Genomic DNA, 19,863 nt, shown 5'->3' with positions numbered 1-19,863 from the left:
AGAGAGGGAGAGAGAGAACACTCAAACTCACTCCTTCAGCAAAGACACCTTACTGCAGTCTTGACCTCAGACTCACCTAAATGATGTTACATAAAGACCCTCTGCTCCTGTAATGTCTGAACACACTGTTGAATGAAAAAAGACAGTCACTGTTCTGTCTCCTTGGGAGCACTATACTCAACCTTTATTAGTCATTGATATTGAATGCAACATATTCCAAACGATAACTTGGTCATCTTTTCTGATTTTGTTTTGTTTTGTTTTTTTCTTCGTTTTGGTTTTAGTCCATTCGGGAGGTGACAGGCTACGTGCTGGTGGCTCTGAACCAGTTTGACTACCTTCCCCTGGAGAACCTGCGTATCATTCGGGGCACGCGGCTGTATGAAGACCGCTACGCGCTGGCCATCTTTCTCAACTACAGACGGGATGGCAACTTCGGACTGCGTCAGCTGGGCCTCAAGAACTTGACAGGCAAGGCCCAGAAACTTCACAATTTTTCTCGCTTTCTGTCTTTCTGTCTACCCCCCCCCCTTTTTCATTGTCTGTCTGTTGCTCTTTTTCGCTGTCTCTCTCTCTCCCTGTCTGTGTGTGTGGTTCTCTCTCTTGGTATCTGAGTTTCAGCTTTGTCGTGATTATACCTTACAACATAATGAAAAGCATATTCAGTAGTCCTAATGCAACGCAACACAAATAATCAGAACAAAAAAAGGTTCATTTAGCTGTCTACCCCCCCCCCCCCCCCCCCCAGTCTTCATCTCTCTTCTTCTCTGTCTGTCTCATTTATTTGCTCTCTAAACCAGTTTTGAAGTTGCATAGGAGAAAGAGCCCTTGAAGTAAATCATATGGAATACGTTACACCCAGGGCAAATTTCAAGGCCTTCACAGGGCCAACTGCATTCATGAATATATATACCCACCATTGGATTGATTACTCATAACTTCTTATAGAAGACATGCTTCAGCAAAAGTTGTGTATTTTTTGTGATTGAAAGGACAAAAACTGGCAGTGAACTGTAGATAAATAACTGTTCCAGATATTGAAGCCATAAAATAAATTTAAGAAGAGGTCTGGATGGAAGTAGTCGCCGGATCAGCCTGACCACAGCACTCTGTTCCGCAGAACATTCCAGAAAGTGCCCTCCCCCTTCTTATTTTTTACTTATTTATTTATTTATTTATTTATTTTGTTAAAGAGGGACTTGTTCATCGTGACAGACTGTTTAAACAGGTTTAATTAGACCATGTTCACACTGAGAGTCTTATGACTGTCCCTACTACAAGCTAATGACGCTCTCTGATTCTTAACATGCTGCTTTTCCATTAACCGCCCTCTCACAGCTTTTCTCCACTACCTTACGTGACTAGACAGCTGATTGTGTAAGTAGCAAAAATACAAAAAAAAAAAACGTGTGATATATGAACTTGTTATCATACAGAGACAAAGGGTGACATGTAACCATAGATGGAAGTCTCTTTAATCACAAAAGCTGAAGTAAATATCTGGACAGATAGATTAAAATACTGAGAAAAGAAAAAGAAAGAAAAAGAAAAAAATGTACAAAATACTGAACATTCAGTATTCAGTTAATGTCCATGTTAAATTTTGTATTTATCTGGTGCAGGTTTGTAGTTTCAGTATGTTGGTTTCCTAGGCCAGTTTTAGCAAAGTTCAAATCCAGCCCTGGATAATCAATAGACAAAAAGTCTTGGTATGTTAATGTAATCTTTGATATATTTGTGAGTGACTATGTTGAATGCACCATGTTAATGTAAAACCTTGCCAGAGTCTTATTTTATGTGGATACCAGGCACTGGTTTCAATATCCTGACAGGAGTACTTACAGAACTGAACAGAATCTTCCTGTCCTCTGTAGTCATTAGGACAAGAGTGGAGGCAGGGAGGGAGAGAGAGAGGGAGAGGGAAAGAGAGAGAGGGAGGGGGGGGCAAGGAGAGAGGGAAGAAGAAAGGTGCAGGAGGTGAGGTATGTAGTCAGACCAGTGTTGTCTCAGTTTGTGACTCAGCATCCACCCCAACTGAACTCTGGGAAATGAACATCAACTCACATCACACCCCATCATTTCTCCAACAGATGATAACAGCTGGCGGAAGAGCTAGGAGTACGTGTTGTCAGAGGAGACGTAGGGTTGCAGGCTAGCGGTATTGATTGTACCAAAGAACATATTCTCTTTTTCTTTGGTCCTAATGCAGCCCTTGTTGAGCCGTTCTTTGGATGTATAGGGAGAGGAAGACTCTGTGTCTCTCAGTGCTGTTGGTGCAGATGAAAAAACACAGAGAGCAATAAAGCTCAGTAAACAAAGTCATGCAGCATCACGATGACTAAATAAACTCTTAACCCCTTCAGGGTTCAGCTGTGCCCTACTAAATCAAAGCTTCTGTGTGTGTGTGTGTGTGTGTGTGTGTGTGTGTATCTTTGTGTGTGTGTGTGTGTGTGTGTGTGTGTACGTGTGCATGTGTGGTTGTGGTTGTGTTTGTGCTTCTGTTTGTGGGTACATGTGTGTCGGTGTACGGGCGTGTGTGTATCAGTGTATGTGTGTTTTTATGTGTCTGTGCTGATGTTTTAACCTTAGGCTTTGAACATTTATATGTATACTCCTTTGAGCTATGTTTGTGTGGATATGCATCGTGTTCAAGTTATAGTTTAAGATGAACTGTATTTAAATGGAAATGAGTTTAGGGAAATGAGTTCCTAATTCATTACAATTACAAAGGCAAACATAACTCGCCAAATAAAGAGGAGTCTATGTGCAAGAGAGACTTCTATAGCTGAGATTTAGGCACCTCCCGAACAGACTGTACATTTCCAAAATTCTTCTTCATCAGACTCTTACCATAAGACTCTCGAAAAACATTTGTTAAGTTTCCTTGCCTTAACCAAGGCATCATGACTTTACCTCAAATTAAGTCACCTGAAAAGAAGGAACGACACCAAACTCTCTGTATATATATATATATATATATATATATAAAAATGAACCATCTTCATAAGAGTGTTCTCTCTGAAAGAAAAACGTCACTGGGAATTCCTGGAATTCTTGTACAGGTAATGAGTTGTCAGAGACTCACACTTGTGCCCTGTGTTACTTTTTCTCTCTCTCACGTTTGCAACGGTTACCTCCCTCGATTAGCAGAGTCTTCGCTCCAAACGCCGTCTGTGTTCATGGCTCGTGCAGCCCGTTTAAGAGCAACTCAGGGAGCCTAATTGCTCCGAAACCTCTTCATGTGCTGCGCAAATATTTATTTTTGTACACGGACATGTGTTCTGTTTGCTTTGAGCTTACAAAGTGAAACACACTGTTCTGTTCCGTTCCATGGACTGGGGAAAAAAAAAGTGAATTTTCAGTGAGGCCAGAATGACGGAATGAGTTTTTCCTCTTGTTTCCGTACTTTCGGAACTATTTTTTTCACCATTCTACCAAAAATCCTTACACGCCATTCCCACTCAAGCCCCTGTTTGGCTTTTGGTCAAAATAGCGGCCAGTATCCTCAGTGTTTGTGGAGGCCCGAGTCTCTTTGGGAGAACTGGATCAAGGGAATCGTACGTTCTAGAACAGGTGGCTGTAATCTGGCACAAAAGTGTCCCGTATTCCTAAGCCTGGAGGCGCTGCAGCCGAAAAGGTAACGGTAAGATGTCTCCTCTGTCAAACTTATCACTCTCCCGCCTTATCAGAGCCATTACTCAGCTCTGGCTCTTGTCACAGATGACTAAAAGCACTTAAAGAAGTATCTGAATGCTGGCAAAAAGAAAGTGTCTGTATGCTGGTTGAGACCATGTCATCCCGGTCCTCTCACCCCTCCACCGCTCTTTGATTGGCTCGGAGAATGGGCCCGTAACAATCCACCAGGTCGCGCCCTCTGGCTCCATCCGAAATGTCGGTCGGATGAGGGCTCCCCGGTCTTCGCTTGTGATTGCAAAACTCCGCTTGCTGCTTTTCCCACACGGCAGTGTTTGCCAGTTGCCTGTGTCTTAGAGAAAATATACTGGAAATTAAACAAAACTGTAACTACTTAAGCTGCCATTAGACTCCTGTAGTCTAAGAGCCCACACAGCGAGGGAAAGCTTAGCTCAGAGTCACCCCACATGTTTGAGTAAGCAGCAGCCTCTCGCAGAGAGAATGAACTGTTGTGAGAATTGGGGAAATTGGTGGGGGGGGGGGGGTACCAGTACTAATTGAGCTCATTGAGAGTATAAAGCAGTAAAATGTGATAGGATGAAGCAATCGATTGCTTACCTATACACTTGCATTACTCATTCCCTCATATAATTTGGTACATATGGCATAATAATATGTATACTATATGTGCTCAGAACATTGTCTTTTCTTTTCCATTTCAAACCAAATCCCAGCAGTAGCATGCATGAAGTTTGTGACATACATGGAACATTAGTACGAGTCTCTCAGTTATCTGCCTAGTTCTTTCCAGACGCAGAAGCAAACAGACAGTTCTGTCAGGCAGTAAAACAGGAACTCAGAGGCTTGACTAAGCGGCCCACTCCTGCAGAGCCCGTGAATAATTCAAGCGGTGTGCATTGTTTCGCTTAGCCAGACCCGCCCCCAGAGTCCAGCAAGTACAGTCAACATAACCCAGAATGCCATGCTGCAATGCTTACATCAGGTAATGTTCAGTGGCACTGTGCTCTTCACGGTGTATTCCTGGACGCTGACCGCTTTTTTGGAATATTGCGATGAACGCAGATTCCCGGGAGGAGACAGATCTTGTGTTTCAGTGAGTTCAGCTGTAAATCAGGGAGAAGAGGGAGAGGAAGAGAAACGTTTGAAATGCCAGCCATGCCCACGGGGTGTGAATGCATGCACACAGACAATATTTTCTTTCTTTCTTTCTTTCTTTTTCTTTTTTTCTTTTTCCTTCTTTCTTTCTTGATTTGTTCCCTCCTTCCTTGTTTACCTTCCTATCTTTTCTTTCCTTCTTTTTCCTTTCTCATTTCTGATTTTATTTGTATTTTTTGTCCTCAAATTCTTGATGTTCTCATTGGGGTTTTTTTTTTTTTTTTTTGGATGTTTTTACAGTGCCAGCCTTTGGCAGAGACAGGTAGGTGATGTAGTCTGGCACTAGACTCTGGCTGAACCCGGTCCCCGCTCTGAAGCCCCGAGGCAGGCTCCGTTCTGGAGCAGTGCCCAAAATGAGCTCCACTCACTCAATCAGTCGTGTCCAAAAGCTTCCGCACCGTGGAAAAGAACTCGGCTGCCATAGCGGGTGCCTCTTAGAATCTCTATACAGGCATGTGTATTGGCTCCTTTTATATCGCTGTCACAGAATCACGTCATTCTTCACAAATCGCTTCTCTCGGGCTTAGTAAAGTGATCAATACCATCCATACGTGACTTATAAGAGGATAAAGGTTATTGACTACACACGGAGTAATCCTTTGACTGATCAAATTGGGCCAGTCTCTATTGAAACCGACCTGGAATTCTCTGCAGGTCGAAACCAGCTCTGGATGGAATCCACTCTACCACCGCATTCTAACATTGCCGTATTGATTTTTTTTTTTTTTTTAATGTTTTATTTCCGTCGTCCGCTGTACATAGGAGTCACAGTATGCCGCGGCTAGGTCCAGCAGGGCAGCTTTTATGAAGCCGTGGATGCCTTTCTGGTCGTCCCCCCGCGGCGCGATCACGCTGAAGTTGATTAGGATTAAGTGAGCTATTCATTTGAATACGAAATAGAGCAGGATTCTATTTCACATGTCATGTGGGAACACCCCAGTGCTGGAATGCCTTTGACAGATGGATTGTAATGCATGTAATACTGAGTGTTTGCATAGCCTATATACAGTAAATTCCACGCGTGTAATGTATTCTTTTCTATACCATGTTGTCGTGTTACTCACTGGCAATCACTGCAGAATAGACTTCTTTGCTGCCTCCAGTCATTTTCCTTTAAAATACCACCCGTGTTGATGTGTGTGTGTTTTTTTTTCTTTTAGGTCATTCTCTCTCACAGTTTACTTTTCTATCTTTCACTTTCAATCCTGCAGGATTTAAACCTGAGACAGGCTTCAGAATCCCCCCGCTCCTCCGTGCACCCCCCCCCCCCCCCAACACCCCCACCCCCACCCCCACCCCCCCTCGTTCCATTCCCAGCCCCCTCCCACTGGCCTTAGGCCTTCATCCAAAAGCAGATGACTTGCATTAATTATACTTCGTCCCAGCACAGAGACAAAGGTTAAACACGGCCCCGCTTTCACCTGACATTTCAAGTGAATTAGGGATATTTTTCATGCTTAGACAAATACTTTTCCCTCCATACTTTTTTTTTTTTACTTTCCTTCTCTCTGTTATTGTGGGTGAGGGTTAGACGGACGCCCAGTGCAACATTACATTTAAATTGTAATTATTGCCTGCTAGGTTTGTGCCATAATAACAGCCTTAATAAGGAACATAAAGCAGATGAGTTTAACACATTTTTTATTTTCTCTCTTACCGTCTATCTCGCTCTCTCCTGTTTTTATTTTTTATTTATTTAGTTAGTTATTTTGTTTTTGTTTTGTTTTTTTCCCTCCAGTTTGTTTCAGGGCTTTTTTTTGTGCCATTGTTCCATCTTTTGCTATTGTTATTTCTTGTCTTTACTATTTGTTGCTGTTATTGCTTCCACCACTAAAATGGAAGCATGAAATCTCAAAGTGCAGGCCTTTCTCTTGTGCCTGAGTTTCTGAGTGTGTGTGTGCGCATGCGTGTGTGTGTGTGCACGTGTGTGTGCGTGTGTGTGTGTGTGCGCATGTGTGTGTGTGTGTGTATGTGTCAGCCTGCGAGCGTATGCTCTCACTCAAAACCATCTCTTACTGTTTTTCAACCATCTGTTTCTGTATCCCCAAAACACTTCGAAAAACCCATCTACCCAGTGTTTCCACGCATGCCATTTAATCAGTGAAAAAATAGAAAAGAAAAAAACAGGTACCACAGCAGCGCTTCTTGTTGGCTTCCTCTCTCTTTTTCTCTCTCTCTCTCTCTCTCTCTCTCTCTCTCTCTCTCGCTCTCTCTCTCTCGCTCTCTCTCTCTGAATAGATTCCATGACTGACTGATGTACACAAGCCTATGATCTGTTTGATGGCTTTAGCATGCAACAAATCTCACCACTTCACATCCCTCCCATTTTCTGTTCTTGTTTGTTTGTCAATCACAAAGGCGACTCATCCACTTGTCTCCTTCCACTTTCAACACATCTCCTTACACATAAGGTTTTTTTTTTTCTTTTTTAATGAAAAATTGCTCCTTTTTTTTAGTCTTTGAAATGATCTTCTGCTGCTGTTTTTGTGCTTTTTTGTTGCTATACGACTTTTCCTCCTCAGCCTGATGTGAATTGTCTTTGCGTCTTCATTTGTCCTGTCCCATAGGGTTTTACAGGAAGATGTCTTTAGCAAAATCCTCATTACCTTTTCTTTTACGCCGCTCTTTTTCCGCGTTCCTTTGCCGACGTTTTACTCGTCCACGCCCGCAGGCCGTGGCTGTGGATGTTTACAACTCGCTCCTTTCCTTTCACAAATTCAAGCCTGTTTCTACGGAACGCTCAAGACCTCATGCACCTGGAGACGGCTGATCATGCTAACACACACAGTTGTGGTCTACCAAAAAAGATATATATATACATATATATATATATATATATATACATATATATATATTCAGAGGCGAAACCAAAATTTCAGTGATTGTAAAATAAACATCAATAATTTTGGCTTCTGTGTTTAGTAACGGCATTCTGAAGTACTGTGCAAGATATCAGCAGAGAAGCAGGTAATGAGAATCGTTCTCACTCATCACTTGAGCAAGTGGATGATGACTGCCCGCCCCCTTTCCCTCCACCCCCACCCCCGCACTCGCCCCGGCCCCCCATCTCTGGAAGTAAAGCCAGCAGGAGAAAGAGAAAATTACTTTTTGTGCATGTGTGTAACAACATTCATTTCCGTCTTTCTCTCGGCAGCTCCCAGACCTTGGGTCACTTCCAATTGTGTGTCTAATTGATTACTTCCCATACAATTACGCTTGTGTCATACTCAATATATCACCAAATTAGAAGAACAGTAGAGATCCTCTTGAAGGACAATAGTTGTGGAGCAGACCAAATTGTCATCATAACTGCATGTGTGCCAATGTAGCTTTAGTACCGTAACAAACACCATCATAAACAATGTTTCAAAAGTCACCAGCAGGTCATCGTTAATGCATCGATTGCTATGATCGTGGTATGATTTTTAGAGCCCTGTCATTTCCCACTGTGGAGGCGAGTACCTGGGTTTCTGATGAAAAACACAGAAAAAATATAGCACCACGCTTCAAGTTAATAGACATCACTTTCCCTTAGCGAAAAAGAAAGAAAGAAAGAAAGAAAGAAAGAAAGAAAGAAAGAAAGGGGAAAAACAGGTGCTTCTTAATTAATGCTTAGAGGGACTAGCAATTTGTTAGAGAAAATAAAGAGATGGTGAGCGTTGCTAGATTATTTCTCTGTTTTTTTCCCCCTGCTTTCTCATTCCGTATGCTTTTTACTTCTTAATTTTGCTGACTTTTCTGGTGCTCATTAATGAAAACATGGGGGGATTACATAAGCTAAAAAGGGGAGAATGTAATGAAATATTGATGGAACACAACAAAAGGAATTCTGCATCTTCAGTGAGAAAAAGAAAAGGAAAAAAAAAAAGATTCGATCCCTCCAATTTCACAAGTAAATCAATCCTAACAGCAAGCACTGTTTAACCACTCCGCAACGGTTATAAAATAAATAGGAATGTTATTATTTTTTTATTACAAAGAAGGAGCAAAAATGAAAGTTTGCTTCTGAAAGTCACATTTTTGTACGTTCTACGGTATCACGTGAAGGAACCCTGGCTTCTCGTTTCCGTATCCACCCGGCTGTTCTCATCACGCGACAACACACGCGGCTAAAAGTTGAACCTCTCTAACTACAAGATCATTTTCCCTGAGTTGAAACCACTAAAACTTTTTTTTTCTTCCCTTTCCCCTAGCCATCATATGCAATGTGATAATACAGTGCATACAAAAGAACAGTGCAATGCACTTCCCAGCGCCATAAAGATGAAAGCCAAAACAGAGTTGTTCGGGGGGGGGGGGGGGTTGGAAAAAAAAAAAAACAAAGCCCTGGGAAATACTTTTGAAAAGAGGAAGAATTCCTTCTTCAAGGCACGATGTATTTAAAACGTGTGATCTGATTTAAGGAGTGGTGAAGGGGGGTAGGGTGGGGGGGATGGGGGGGTCGGGGGTGGGGGTGGGGTTGGTGGGGGGGGGGGGGTCGTAATTACACAGAGATCAAATGGAGACGCTGGTGCGAGAGTGAATACCCACTCACCACTCGGGCTCCACCAAGGAACTGAGCCTATTAATAATGGATCTGGTGTCATCATTAAGAAACTGAATGATTAAAAGATATCTCCTGGCTTCAAACGTTGCTTTGCTCCATATAAAAAAAAGGGAAAACTGAAAACGAGGGGGAAAAAAAGACCCATGTTAGCCCATAAATCAATTCTTAACATTCAATAATAGGTGAGAGATATTACCAAATCGAAACAGAAGAAGGCAAATCCGCACCACGTATAGGAAACTGCGAACAGGTCGCTGCCGGTCATGGTGGATGAGGTTCTTGGATGAGTCGAAAGTTGTAACTTGCCTGCTGGGCTATGCTCTCAGAGTCTTAAAAGAAACGCTCTCTCTGTGTACAGACAGTACAATTGGAAAGAAAATAGGCCATACTGGAGAACCGTTACATAGTCTAACAATGACAGAAAGTTTTAGGAAACTCTCAAATCTGTGATGGATGTGTCCAGCCCTTGGCAAGAGGGTGAAATTAGTGTATGTACAGCATTCGTTAGCTTGGAGAAGGAGATAGCGTCTGCTCGTTTTCATCTGTCGCCAGGCGATTGGAGACGTTGTTAACAGATAGCTGGAAGGATGTGAGTGTATGTTTGGGAATGTTGAGTGTCGATGTTAAAAGGGAAGCGTTTACAGTGAGGAATTTAGAGTAGCGTCGCCTTATTTTTCACCTATTAATAAATCCACCCTCGGTTTTTGATGGGGGGGGGGGTAGGGGGCAGGTTGTCTGCTGATTTTTTTGCTTTTTATTTCTCTCACAGTTCCTTTTAGAATTGTGTGCTTTGTTGGTGGAAATCATTTGTGATGGCATTGTTTCAAAATATCATTCATCGCTGCTTCTAGATAATTAAAGACTGTATAAATTATATGCTGTTGCTTCTTAGTAGATGTTGAAGAATTTCAATTTTATTTTAATTTTACTTAAAGATTAACGATAGTTGCGTTTGTAGCAAGTAGTCTGATAACTCGAATCTGCATACATATGCAGCTACAATTTTCATTTGTTGTTTTTTTTTTCTTTCTTTTTTTTTTCTTACAGCAGGTATTTCTTAGTCAAATTTCAGACTCCCTATGGAAGTGATGCAGATTCTGTAATCAAGTTTTATGCATGAGGCAAGCAAAAGCTAATGCAAACATGTTATGTCTCTTTTTACTTTCTACTGAGCATGCTCAGACCACGTGAAACCCCAGCTCCCCTTCCCAGTCCGTGGTGCCTGCTTCAGTCTTTAGCGCCAAGATGACGCGATAGACCCCGCTCTTCAGTGTGTCCATTTGTCTCCATTAGCCATAAATGACTGTTAATAGTGTCTTGAGAGAGCCTCCAGGGACTCATCAGCATCTCCCAGCTCGGTGAGACGAGATTAAACCGCTGGTCTGGACTTTACCCACTCACTCACTTACTTTACCACGACACCACACCTAAACACGGGTGTCAGCTCCTCTTTTACCCGGCTCATCACACGAGAAGCTTATGAGAGCAGAGGAGTCCGAAAGCGTGTGAGTGTCTAAGTATGTTTATGGAGGGTTTTTTTTTTTTTTGAGAAAGAAAGAAAGAAAGAAAAACCGAGAAGAAGAGAAGAAGGAAAGATGGGGACACGAAATCTAGAGCAGCACGTGGGCACAGAGGACTGGCTGTTGAAAAATTCATCAGTGGAGGAGAAGAGGGTTCCAGGACTTCAGGGCCAGTTAAAGTGGACCATACAGACACACACTCCCAAGGAACATGACTGAGTCGTACACTCAGCTCACCTCTGGCCTCTCCCTCGGACCTCCACAGGGGTCAGGGCCGCGTCGTCGTCACACGCTCAGGGCTCAGAGCTCAGGCTGCTCTCTCTACTAGAGGCGCTTCCAGACACCAGGCACAAATCTCCACCAAAAAAAAAAAAAAAAGACTTTTTTTTTTTTTGCCTCGTTAAAAGTTAATGTGAGCGTGCAAGGAATTTTAATGTCAGATTTATAATCAAAACATTTCCCCTTCGTTTTCCTTCTCCCCATGGCTGCGTTTTAGTTCATTCTAAACCAGACTATTCTTCTATGCACAAGCCCAAAAGCAGAAAAGCTAGGCACAAGCATGGAGAATCACTGTGAACAGACAGGCAAAGAAAAGGTGACAAGAGAATCGCGATTACGTTAAACGTAAAGCCTCATGCAACCTACGAGTGAGAACCACAGATTATGCATTTGAGAATTCCTGCTTCGTTTTAACTTTGGTTACCGGTGAAACATTTCGTTACGACGCGTTCTCATTTCTCCGACGGGTTTGTAAATCGTGGCTGATACCTGAGCGGAGGTTCGTCGTCGTTTGCTAGTCAAGTCGGCTGTTCTTCAGTAGCTCTCGTACAAAGTGTCTGATGTTGACAATCTAAACAAACACTCCTAAACACATGCATGGAACATGGTGAGCTTCAGACATCCCTTGACACTTTTACACCCTGGATAATAACTGCTTTGTAGACAGAGAGAACAGAAGAAAAAGAAAAAGAAGAACAAGCAGAGAACAAGAACAGGAAAATGTTAAGGCATGCCTTCTCTGCACTGATTCCTAATCTTGATAATGCGTCTAATCTGGAAGTGTTTCATCCAGCATGCTTTGGGAAATGTTAATGAAACACTTAAGGGAGCTAAGCCAATTATTTTCGTCCCTGCCAATCATAGACCTCTCCATTCTGAAATGTCAAAGCAAGCGAAGACAGAATGCGGTGCAGTTATTTGGTTTCTGTCTTTGCGCAATGTACGGATGCAAAAATTCACGGGTGAATAGAAATGTAGTCTTGAGGGATTTCTTCTTTTTTTGCCATATTCTGTTTATTTACAAAAAAAAGAAAAAAACACTATTTGGATTATGTTAGGACAATGTTTGTGTCAAATTTGACCTATTGTAGTTAAGGGGGGCCATTTCCTTTCTCCTACTGGTAGGTTACAGCACTTCACTGTGTAAACATCACAGCAACTCAGAGTCCAGGTTACCACAGGAGTACGAGGAAGAGAAACTGAGGCCCACTCTGACACATGGGACACGCTAACTGCCACGCTAATTAAGTGTGGCTAGTGACAGTGAGGAGAGAGAGAAAGAGGGGGAGAGAGAGCGAGAGAGAAAGAAAGAAAGAAAGAAAGAAAGAAAGAAAGAAAGAAAGAAAGAAAGAAAGAAAGAAGGAGACAGAGAAAGAAGTTGCTGTGTGTTATTAGAGTTGGGAATCCAGCTCACTGCTCTGTTTAAGAAAACTGGCACAGCTAGCTCTTCACTGCAGCAGCCTCTGTCTCCCTTCATGGCTAAATAATTCATGTATTTATTTTTTGCGCGCCTCACGACTCTTGGGGACGTGGTTCTAGCCCTGAGCTGAGGCAGCTAAGGGTAATGGGACATGAAAGACCCACGCTGTTTTTCAGCAACCCCACCCTCTGCCCCCCCCCACCCCCTGCCAAGCGTGGATGGTGCCCAGGTGGATGATACCACGCGCAATGAATTCACAATGCTATATATAGCCGACGCCTCATCCCCCGACTAGCCGCCTCTTATTTACGGAGCCTGACACAATTCTGAAGTCACTTCTCTTTACACACAAACTGTCCTCATTGGACCCTTAACTCTGCGACACTCCAGGTTCTCTCTCACCAATATAAAGCATCTCTAGCTGTCTCAAGCAATTCACTTAACATCACTGCCTGGTTTTTTGGCGCGAAGTGGGAACATGACGAAAAGGTCAGATCGGTCAGCGTATTTGTATCCAAAATAAATTTCCTGCATCCCATGAGTTTTTTTTTTTTTTTTTTTTAGTCCAGGGTGGAATGCTTAGTGGTTGATATCTTATTGTACATTACTGTGAGAGCTGTAAGCTGAGGTGAATAAGAGCCCTTCGTGCTAGCTGCTAACACACTGATTACTCTCCATGGCCAGGCCAGGTCAGTCCGGGTAATTGGTATTCAGGCGCTCCACAATCTTATTTAGCTTTTGTTTTGTTGTCTCAGTGGATGCCTCAGGAGCTAGGCTCATTGAAATGCTGAAATAAAAGCTAGAGAGTGCCTGGTACTATTAACCAAAGTATCCCCCATAGCGGCATCTGCCCCTGTACTTTTTCAACCCAATGGTTTTTTTGTTTTTTGGGGTTTTTTTAATCCCTATCTCTCTGTTTTCCAGGTTACTCACACTTGAGCTCCCTCGTGGTTTTTGATTGTATCATCATGCTCATAAAGGAATATTGTTCTCTCCTGGCACTGGCAACGTGTTAGAGAGCAGAACCGAGGGGGGAGGGAGTACTTTTCGTAGGCCGTGATGGTCTCTCAAAAGCATCATTGGAGTTCATGTGCACCCCCCTTCGACAACACTCAACCTGAGATAGCACCATGCTTCTCCCACTTACCCCTCCATAAGCAGGGTCATTTTCTCTCTCTCTGCATAATGAATTCACATATGTTTTCACATAGAAAGGCACTGTGCAACACACAGCAACACTTCTGCCTCTGTACAAATGTCGTTCTAGTGCTGTTTTATGTGAGACACGCTCTTCCAACACACACACACACACACATGCGCACACACACACATCTCTTACCTCTTCTCGCCAACCGACATTTTTTGTCTATGACGGTATAACCTTCACGCACCCTGTTGGCCTATATTCTAAGTCCATAAGTCAGAGATTAACCTTTTGTACGTTAGAAACAGGAAGAGGGAGGGGGGAGGGGGCGTGTCTTGACTTTTTTTTTTTTTTTTTTAAGCAGATGCTCCCCGTTCTGGATAATTTCATAAGCCTTTAATCTTGTCCATTTTTCATAAAGATTCATTGGAAACAATTGCATGAAGGATGGCAAAATTTAATCAGCAGGCTTTAAATGCAATTACCACTCTGGCAGAGTTGGAGTAGTGGCTTGAGGGGGGGGGGGGGGGGGGGGGGGGTTGAGTTGGTGGGGAGGGGAGCGGGGGGGGGGCTTGGGAGGGGTGCAGGGAAATGTAGGTACCACCTCCCCACTGTCTGAGGCCTCTCCGTCCCTCTCTGTGGTGTTCTGAGAGAAACAATACCTCTGCAACAATGCTTCTTTAGTTTCCACCCAATAATGGAACTGAAGAAACTGTTGTGTGAGCTTAGGGCACAACCGTGGGGTTACCACAATATATGAGTACATTTCTCACTCTACACACACCACCCCCCCAGACCAGGCTGACAAATTGTAGCTTTAAAAAAAAAGAAAAACAACTACTAGGTTTACATTTTGTGTTTTGCGCTATATACTTAGATAGTCTTTCAATAAGTTAGCGTAACAGAACACATTTTAATCTTTGTTTGAAATTTTACTGACAGTCCTCTTTACAAAAAGAAAAAAAAAAAAGTGTTTCAAATGGTTCCTGGTTCCTGATGTCTACTTTCATAATGTTTGGCAATAATAAAAAATGAATGTCCCTGTGCAGTCAGGTTCTATTTTTGATTTTATTTACTTAAAGCTTGGTTTGATTTGAGGGAGATTTATCTCTTTGGAGCTTTAGCCTTTTATTTATTACTTCTGTCATTTTTCTTTTTTTCTCTTGTGGGTCAAGTCTTTGTCTCCACCCTGCCTGGGTACTCTGAATCGAATCATCGGGACCTACTGAACGGAGAGGGGGGGGGCGGGGGAGCTTGATGTCCGTGATCTTGAAGGGGTTGAAATGAATCCATGTACCGAAGCTTTTACACGAAGCTTTTTCACCCAATGAATTTCACCCCGCGACGCTCCCGCGACTCTTCACCTCGACGCAGTTACTCGTGCTTGAATGTCAGCGGTACATCGTTAAAAAATATATATTTAAATGTCCCGTTCGCTTCGCTTCGCGCACGCGGCGCGGCCCAACGCCAGGCAGCACGCGCGCTAGCACCCTTCGCCCGTTCGGAAACACCTCGTGTCTCCCCTCTAAGCCTCCTCTGTGAGGGCCCCTCGTAAAGGGGATTTTATGTAGTTATGCAGAATTACAGCAGTTGTTCTTTTCAGGTCACTAGTTAAATACATAAAAGTGCAATTACATTTGAATGGAGTCGAGCTGTTTTATTCCTCTGGCGCTGAGGACATTAAAAAAAAGGAAAAAGGGAGGTACCCCGTTCCTGTAGATTAATGGAAGGTGCTCTGTACTCTGACCTTGTGAAAGATATGAATGGGACGAGGGAATTTAATTTAACCGTCTTATCACCAAAACTCCAGTTAATTTTGGCTGCGGGCGCTCTGTGCCCGTTTTGTTGCATTCAAATACAGGAAATCTCCATTTAAAAGCCTTGGTGATTTGATAAATTTAATTTGTTTTTAATATACCCTGGTTGTTTATGTAGAAGTGTTTTAATATGGAAAAACACTGATAACGAAGCAACTCATTTCTTAGAGAGAACATTTGGATGATTGAGCAAAACAGTTCTGGAGACGATCCTCATAGCCAGCGGTGACCACAGAAAGATCATAGTGGCTCAGACCTCACGCCTGAGCAAAAAGAAGATGTCCAGTAGTTTCGAGATGTGTGGTGATACATAGTGTTGAAGGTGATGTGTGTGTGCGTGCGCGCACGTGTGTGTGTTTGTGTGCCACTGGGCATGGCTGTCAGAGTGGCATATCCTGGATCAGGTGGCAGCCTGCTATGGCTAAGGGGATGGCACTGGACTTTCTCTGGCACTACCACAGAGAGAAACAGTGTATGAGGAGTCATAGTGCATAGTGTATAGTGCAGAGAGTGTCATCTATGCAAGGCCTCCCTAGACATCTCTGTCTCATGAGACATCACCACTGACAGACATATCTGCATACTCTGGCATGATGCCATTTGGGGAGGGGGGGCATTATTGGGTTGTTATAGAGCAAAGGCTGCATCCTCTCTCTTTCATTCTGTGACAAAAAATTGCGACGAAAATTGCGTCTGGGTAATTCTCGAAATGAATACAGACTACAGTTCCATTTCAAGAAGAATTTCTTCTTGAGTTTGTTGTGAATCTGTGATGGCTGGTTACGTGGTCTATGATCTGAGATAGCAGCCAGAGTACCAAAATTTGATATTCTGCTCCAGAGACTACAGCAAATTCCACATAGTCGAACAATATGATGAATAGACTCCAATAAGGTTTAGTCAGTCTACAGAGAGCAGCAAACATTCTGAACAAATGGGGAATTTGTGAATTTTCTTGGCCAAAAACAAACTGAACCTGTTCTTATGTTGTTATTGTTTGTTTGTTTGTTTTTTTGTTGTTGTTTTGGGGTTTTTTTTGTGACAGTCTTTGGCACAGCAGAGTGCTCCCTCAGTGAAATCACTCCCCTGGTTTCTGTCACAGTTTGTTCAACTTTACCTCTCATGATTTTAGGAGAGACAGCATCTCCTCGGCATTCGGGGCCTAAAACACCAGAGTGTATCGTGGCAGATCTCTCCATGATGGATGGTGGAGGATATCACCTATTTGTACAAAAGAAACAGTCGGACCTGACAGGTTTCAGCATAACGGCTGTCACACCGCCACACTGTGGCCCCTCAAACCAATGGAACTCGACTGTTGACACTTGCTGCGGTGGCAACGACGACATCATGATCCTGACTTTGCTGAATACGATAGCTTACAAAAGAAAAAAAAATTCTAAATTCCGTTCTCACATATTTACAGACACAGACGGAACTGTAGTCGTGCCAAAAGAGAGAATCAGAGGGGAAGAAAGGGAGGCGTGTTGTGTGCTCTGTGCAAAATGACTTATTCACATTCAGCGAGCACAAAAAAAACCCCATATTCTCTCGTATGAGAGAAACGCTCTTAAAAAGGATCTATTTACTTTCATTTAATGGGAAATCTAATTAGAGCTTTCCGTGAGTCTACAAACTATTTCTACCAATCCATTTGCAAAAGCTGTCTGAAGCTCATTCAGTTATGTGTACTGGAGCTTGTGTTTATTGTGCATCTACAAAAAAAAAAAAAAAAAGAAATTCAAGCGGTTTTTGATATAGCATTATTTATAAGGCTTACGTGACGTGTGTCACTGGCTGTTAATAGAACAAAGAGCTTTTGTGGATTTGCATCACAAAGCAGTGCATGCATCCACATCAGTCCGCTGAATGTGAATAAGCAGTGATTACGGGGTTAGGAGACAGTTAAGGCAGACTGCTGCTCTTTTGGCTTCCAGCACTCACCCGTCGTAACCAGACTCTACATCCCTTTACCTTACTTGCCTTTGTATCACAGTACCTGTAACTTACGCCTCACCAATGTGCGACACCCCACAGTGCAGAGAAAGCATTTCCCGTCCTCATTCTCAGAGCGCCGGTTCTCCATTAGAGGGAGGAAACTACTTAGGTGTGTGTGTGTGTCTGAGAGAAGGAGAGAGAGAGAGAGAGAGAGAGAGAGAGAGAGATTTGTGTGTGTGTGTGAGAGAGACAGAGAGAGAGAAGTGCGTGTGTGTGTGCATGTGTGTGTGTGTGTGTGTGAGTGAGAGAGAGACACACACAGAGAGAGGGAGATTTACAGAGAGAGAGAGGGAGAACTTGCCTGCATATGAAGCAGAGATGAGGAAGAGAGAGAGATAAATGGAGAATCATAAGTACCACATATTTAGTGGACTAACATAGAATGTGAGACAACAGGGAGTCGGAGCAGTGGCACGTCACTGAGCCATAGCCAAGCTGTCATTACTGCAGCCAGAGTGGTAACACTGCCAGTCTGCTGCCAGTGCCGACATCTGCTGCCCTCGCTGGTGTGTGTGTGTGTGTGTGTCTGTCAATCTGCGTGTGTGTGTGTGTGTGTGTGTTCTCCTATCCCCCCAGCTGTGTGTCCTTAGATGTCTCTCCAAACAGGGGCAGGTGATAGGGGGCAGTGGCGGATGGGGGGGGGGTTGGAAAAAGGGGAATGGAGACGAGACACTCTGGGTCCCAGTATACACAGCTCTGCTTTGACAAATGGAAACCAGAGACCACAAGCAGAGGCCAAACATTTAGCTCGACTAAGACCAGGAATCTGAATATGCTGTGAATCCCTTGTGATCATTTAAAACAACTGCCTGTCCCACAATCACCACATCGTGTCTTTGAAGCAAAGCAGCGGTCGTGAAGAACGACCTGCATCTTTATTCTTCCTTGTTCTCTTTATCCATTAAATGTAAATTTTCAACCCCCACCCTCACCCCCCCCCCCCCCCCCCCCCCCCCCCCCCATGTCTTCCACCACCTCAACCATCAAGCCGTCGAGCACCGTCATCCAATATCACCCAACCTCACCTTTCAGTGAGTGTTTGGTTTTTTCTCCCCTCATTGAAGCTTAGCCTCAAAATAGTATTGATATCTATCTCTCAGCTTTAATAGAATTCACCCAATTAAAAATGGAAACAGCTTTTGCCCTCGCAGTAATAGCCTGCATACATTTGTTCTGCTTTCCTACTTTTCTTATTATTTTTTTTTCCTCTGCTCTGTTTGGTTCTAAGCAGCAAGATGTTCTGCTTTGCTATAATTTAAAGTGGTTGAGTCACCCTGGGGACCTGCGATAGCTGCAATTGATGTGTACTGAATGCACTAATTAAGAGCCTTTTTTCCCTAATCCTCATTTTAGAAGCAGAGGATTTCAACACACACACACACACATACACACACACACACACACACGTGCGGGCGCGCACGCACACACACTCACACATGCATGCATAAAAAAAATACAAATACAAAAAAGAATATCAGTCAAAGGGCTTGGTCACCTGTAACACAGATATTCAAACATATAAAAAGTATACTCTGTGTGTGCGTGTGCGTGTGCGTGTGTGCGTGTGCATGTCTGTGTGTGCGTGTGCGTGTGCGTGCGTGTGCGTGTCTGTGTGTGCGTGTCTGTGCGTGTGCATGTCTGTGTGTGTGTGTGTGTGTGTGTGTGTACGTGTGTCTATGTGTGTTTGTGAGTACATGCAGTAGTCTTAGAAAGCCTTGTAAACACGTATTATACATAAATACATCATATCATTTGTGTCTGTTCTAATTTTTATAACAATCCCCAATGATACAATGCATGCCCATGCTCTATGACTAGACGGCATATCATATTTAGTGATATAGCCCATAAGTAAATGCTCAGATATAGGGAAGACTGTTGGTGAAGATAGGATATTCCTTCGTTTGTGAAGTCTTATACTGTCAGGCCTATACCATGATATTTACTATCGCTGTATACATTTAAATAGCTAAAATATCAGTGTTCAAAGCCTAGTAAATAACATCCTGCTGGAATGAAGACATATAGACCGTACTTCAGTCAACAGCGATAACGAGATGGTAGCAGAGCAGGGGACTGTGTTTTCAAAAGACTTTTTCATCCGTTGGACTAGAGCCGCAGTGACCCGCATACGCGTGCTGCAGCGTCTGTATATCGTGTTCACATTTAAAAATGCAGGCATATGAAGCAAAAAAAAAGAAAAAATCTGCAAATGCAGAAATGCTGTTGACCAGAACAGACTAGAAGAGTTGGTTGGAATACACAATGAACCAGACGATATTCTCGAGAACCCGAACTTTTCTCGGCCACAGGATAGCCTGTGGACGAAA

General features: G+C 43.2%; 1 protein-coding gene across 1 annotated transcript in view; it reads left to right on the top strand.

Annotated features, from left to right (window-relative positions):
• erbb4b (erb-b2 receptor tyrosine kinase 4b) overlaps window positions 1-19,863 on the top strand; it is a 135,913-nt gene that overhangs the window by 46,268 nt on the left and 69,782 nt on the right. The window contains exon 4 of the mRNA XM_030787620.1: window positions 285-471. Within this exon, the coding sequence (XP_030643480.1) occupies window positions 285-471 (187 nt within the window). The remainder of the gene's footprint in view (window positions 1-284; window positions 472-19,863) is intronic.

The sequence above is a fragment of the Chanos chanos genome, chromosome 10, assembly GCF_902362185.1.
Source record: "Chanos chanos chromosome 10, fChaCha1.1, whole genome shotgun sequence".
Lineage (NCBI taxonomy): Eukaryota > Metazoa > Chordata > Actinopteri > Gonorynchiformes > Chanidae > Chanos > Chanos chanos.
The sequence above is the reverse complement of the archived record's forward strand: the minus strand, read 5'-3'. Positions and strand labels throughout refer to the sequence as shown.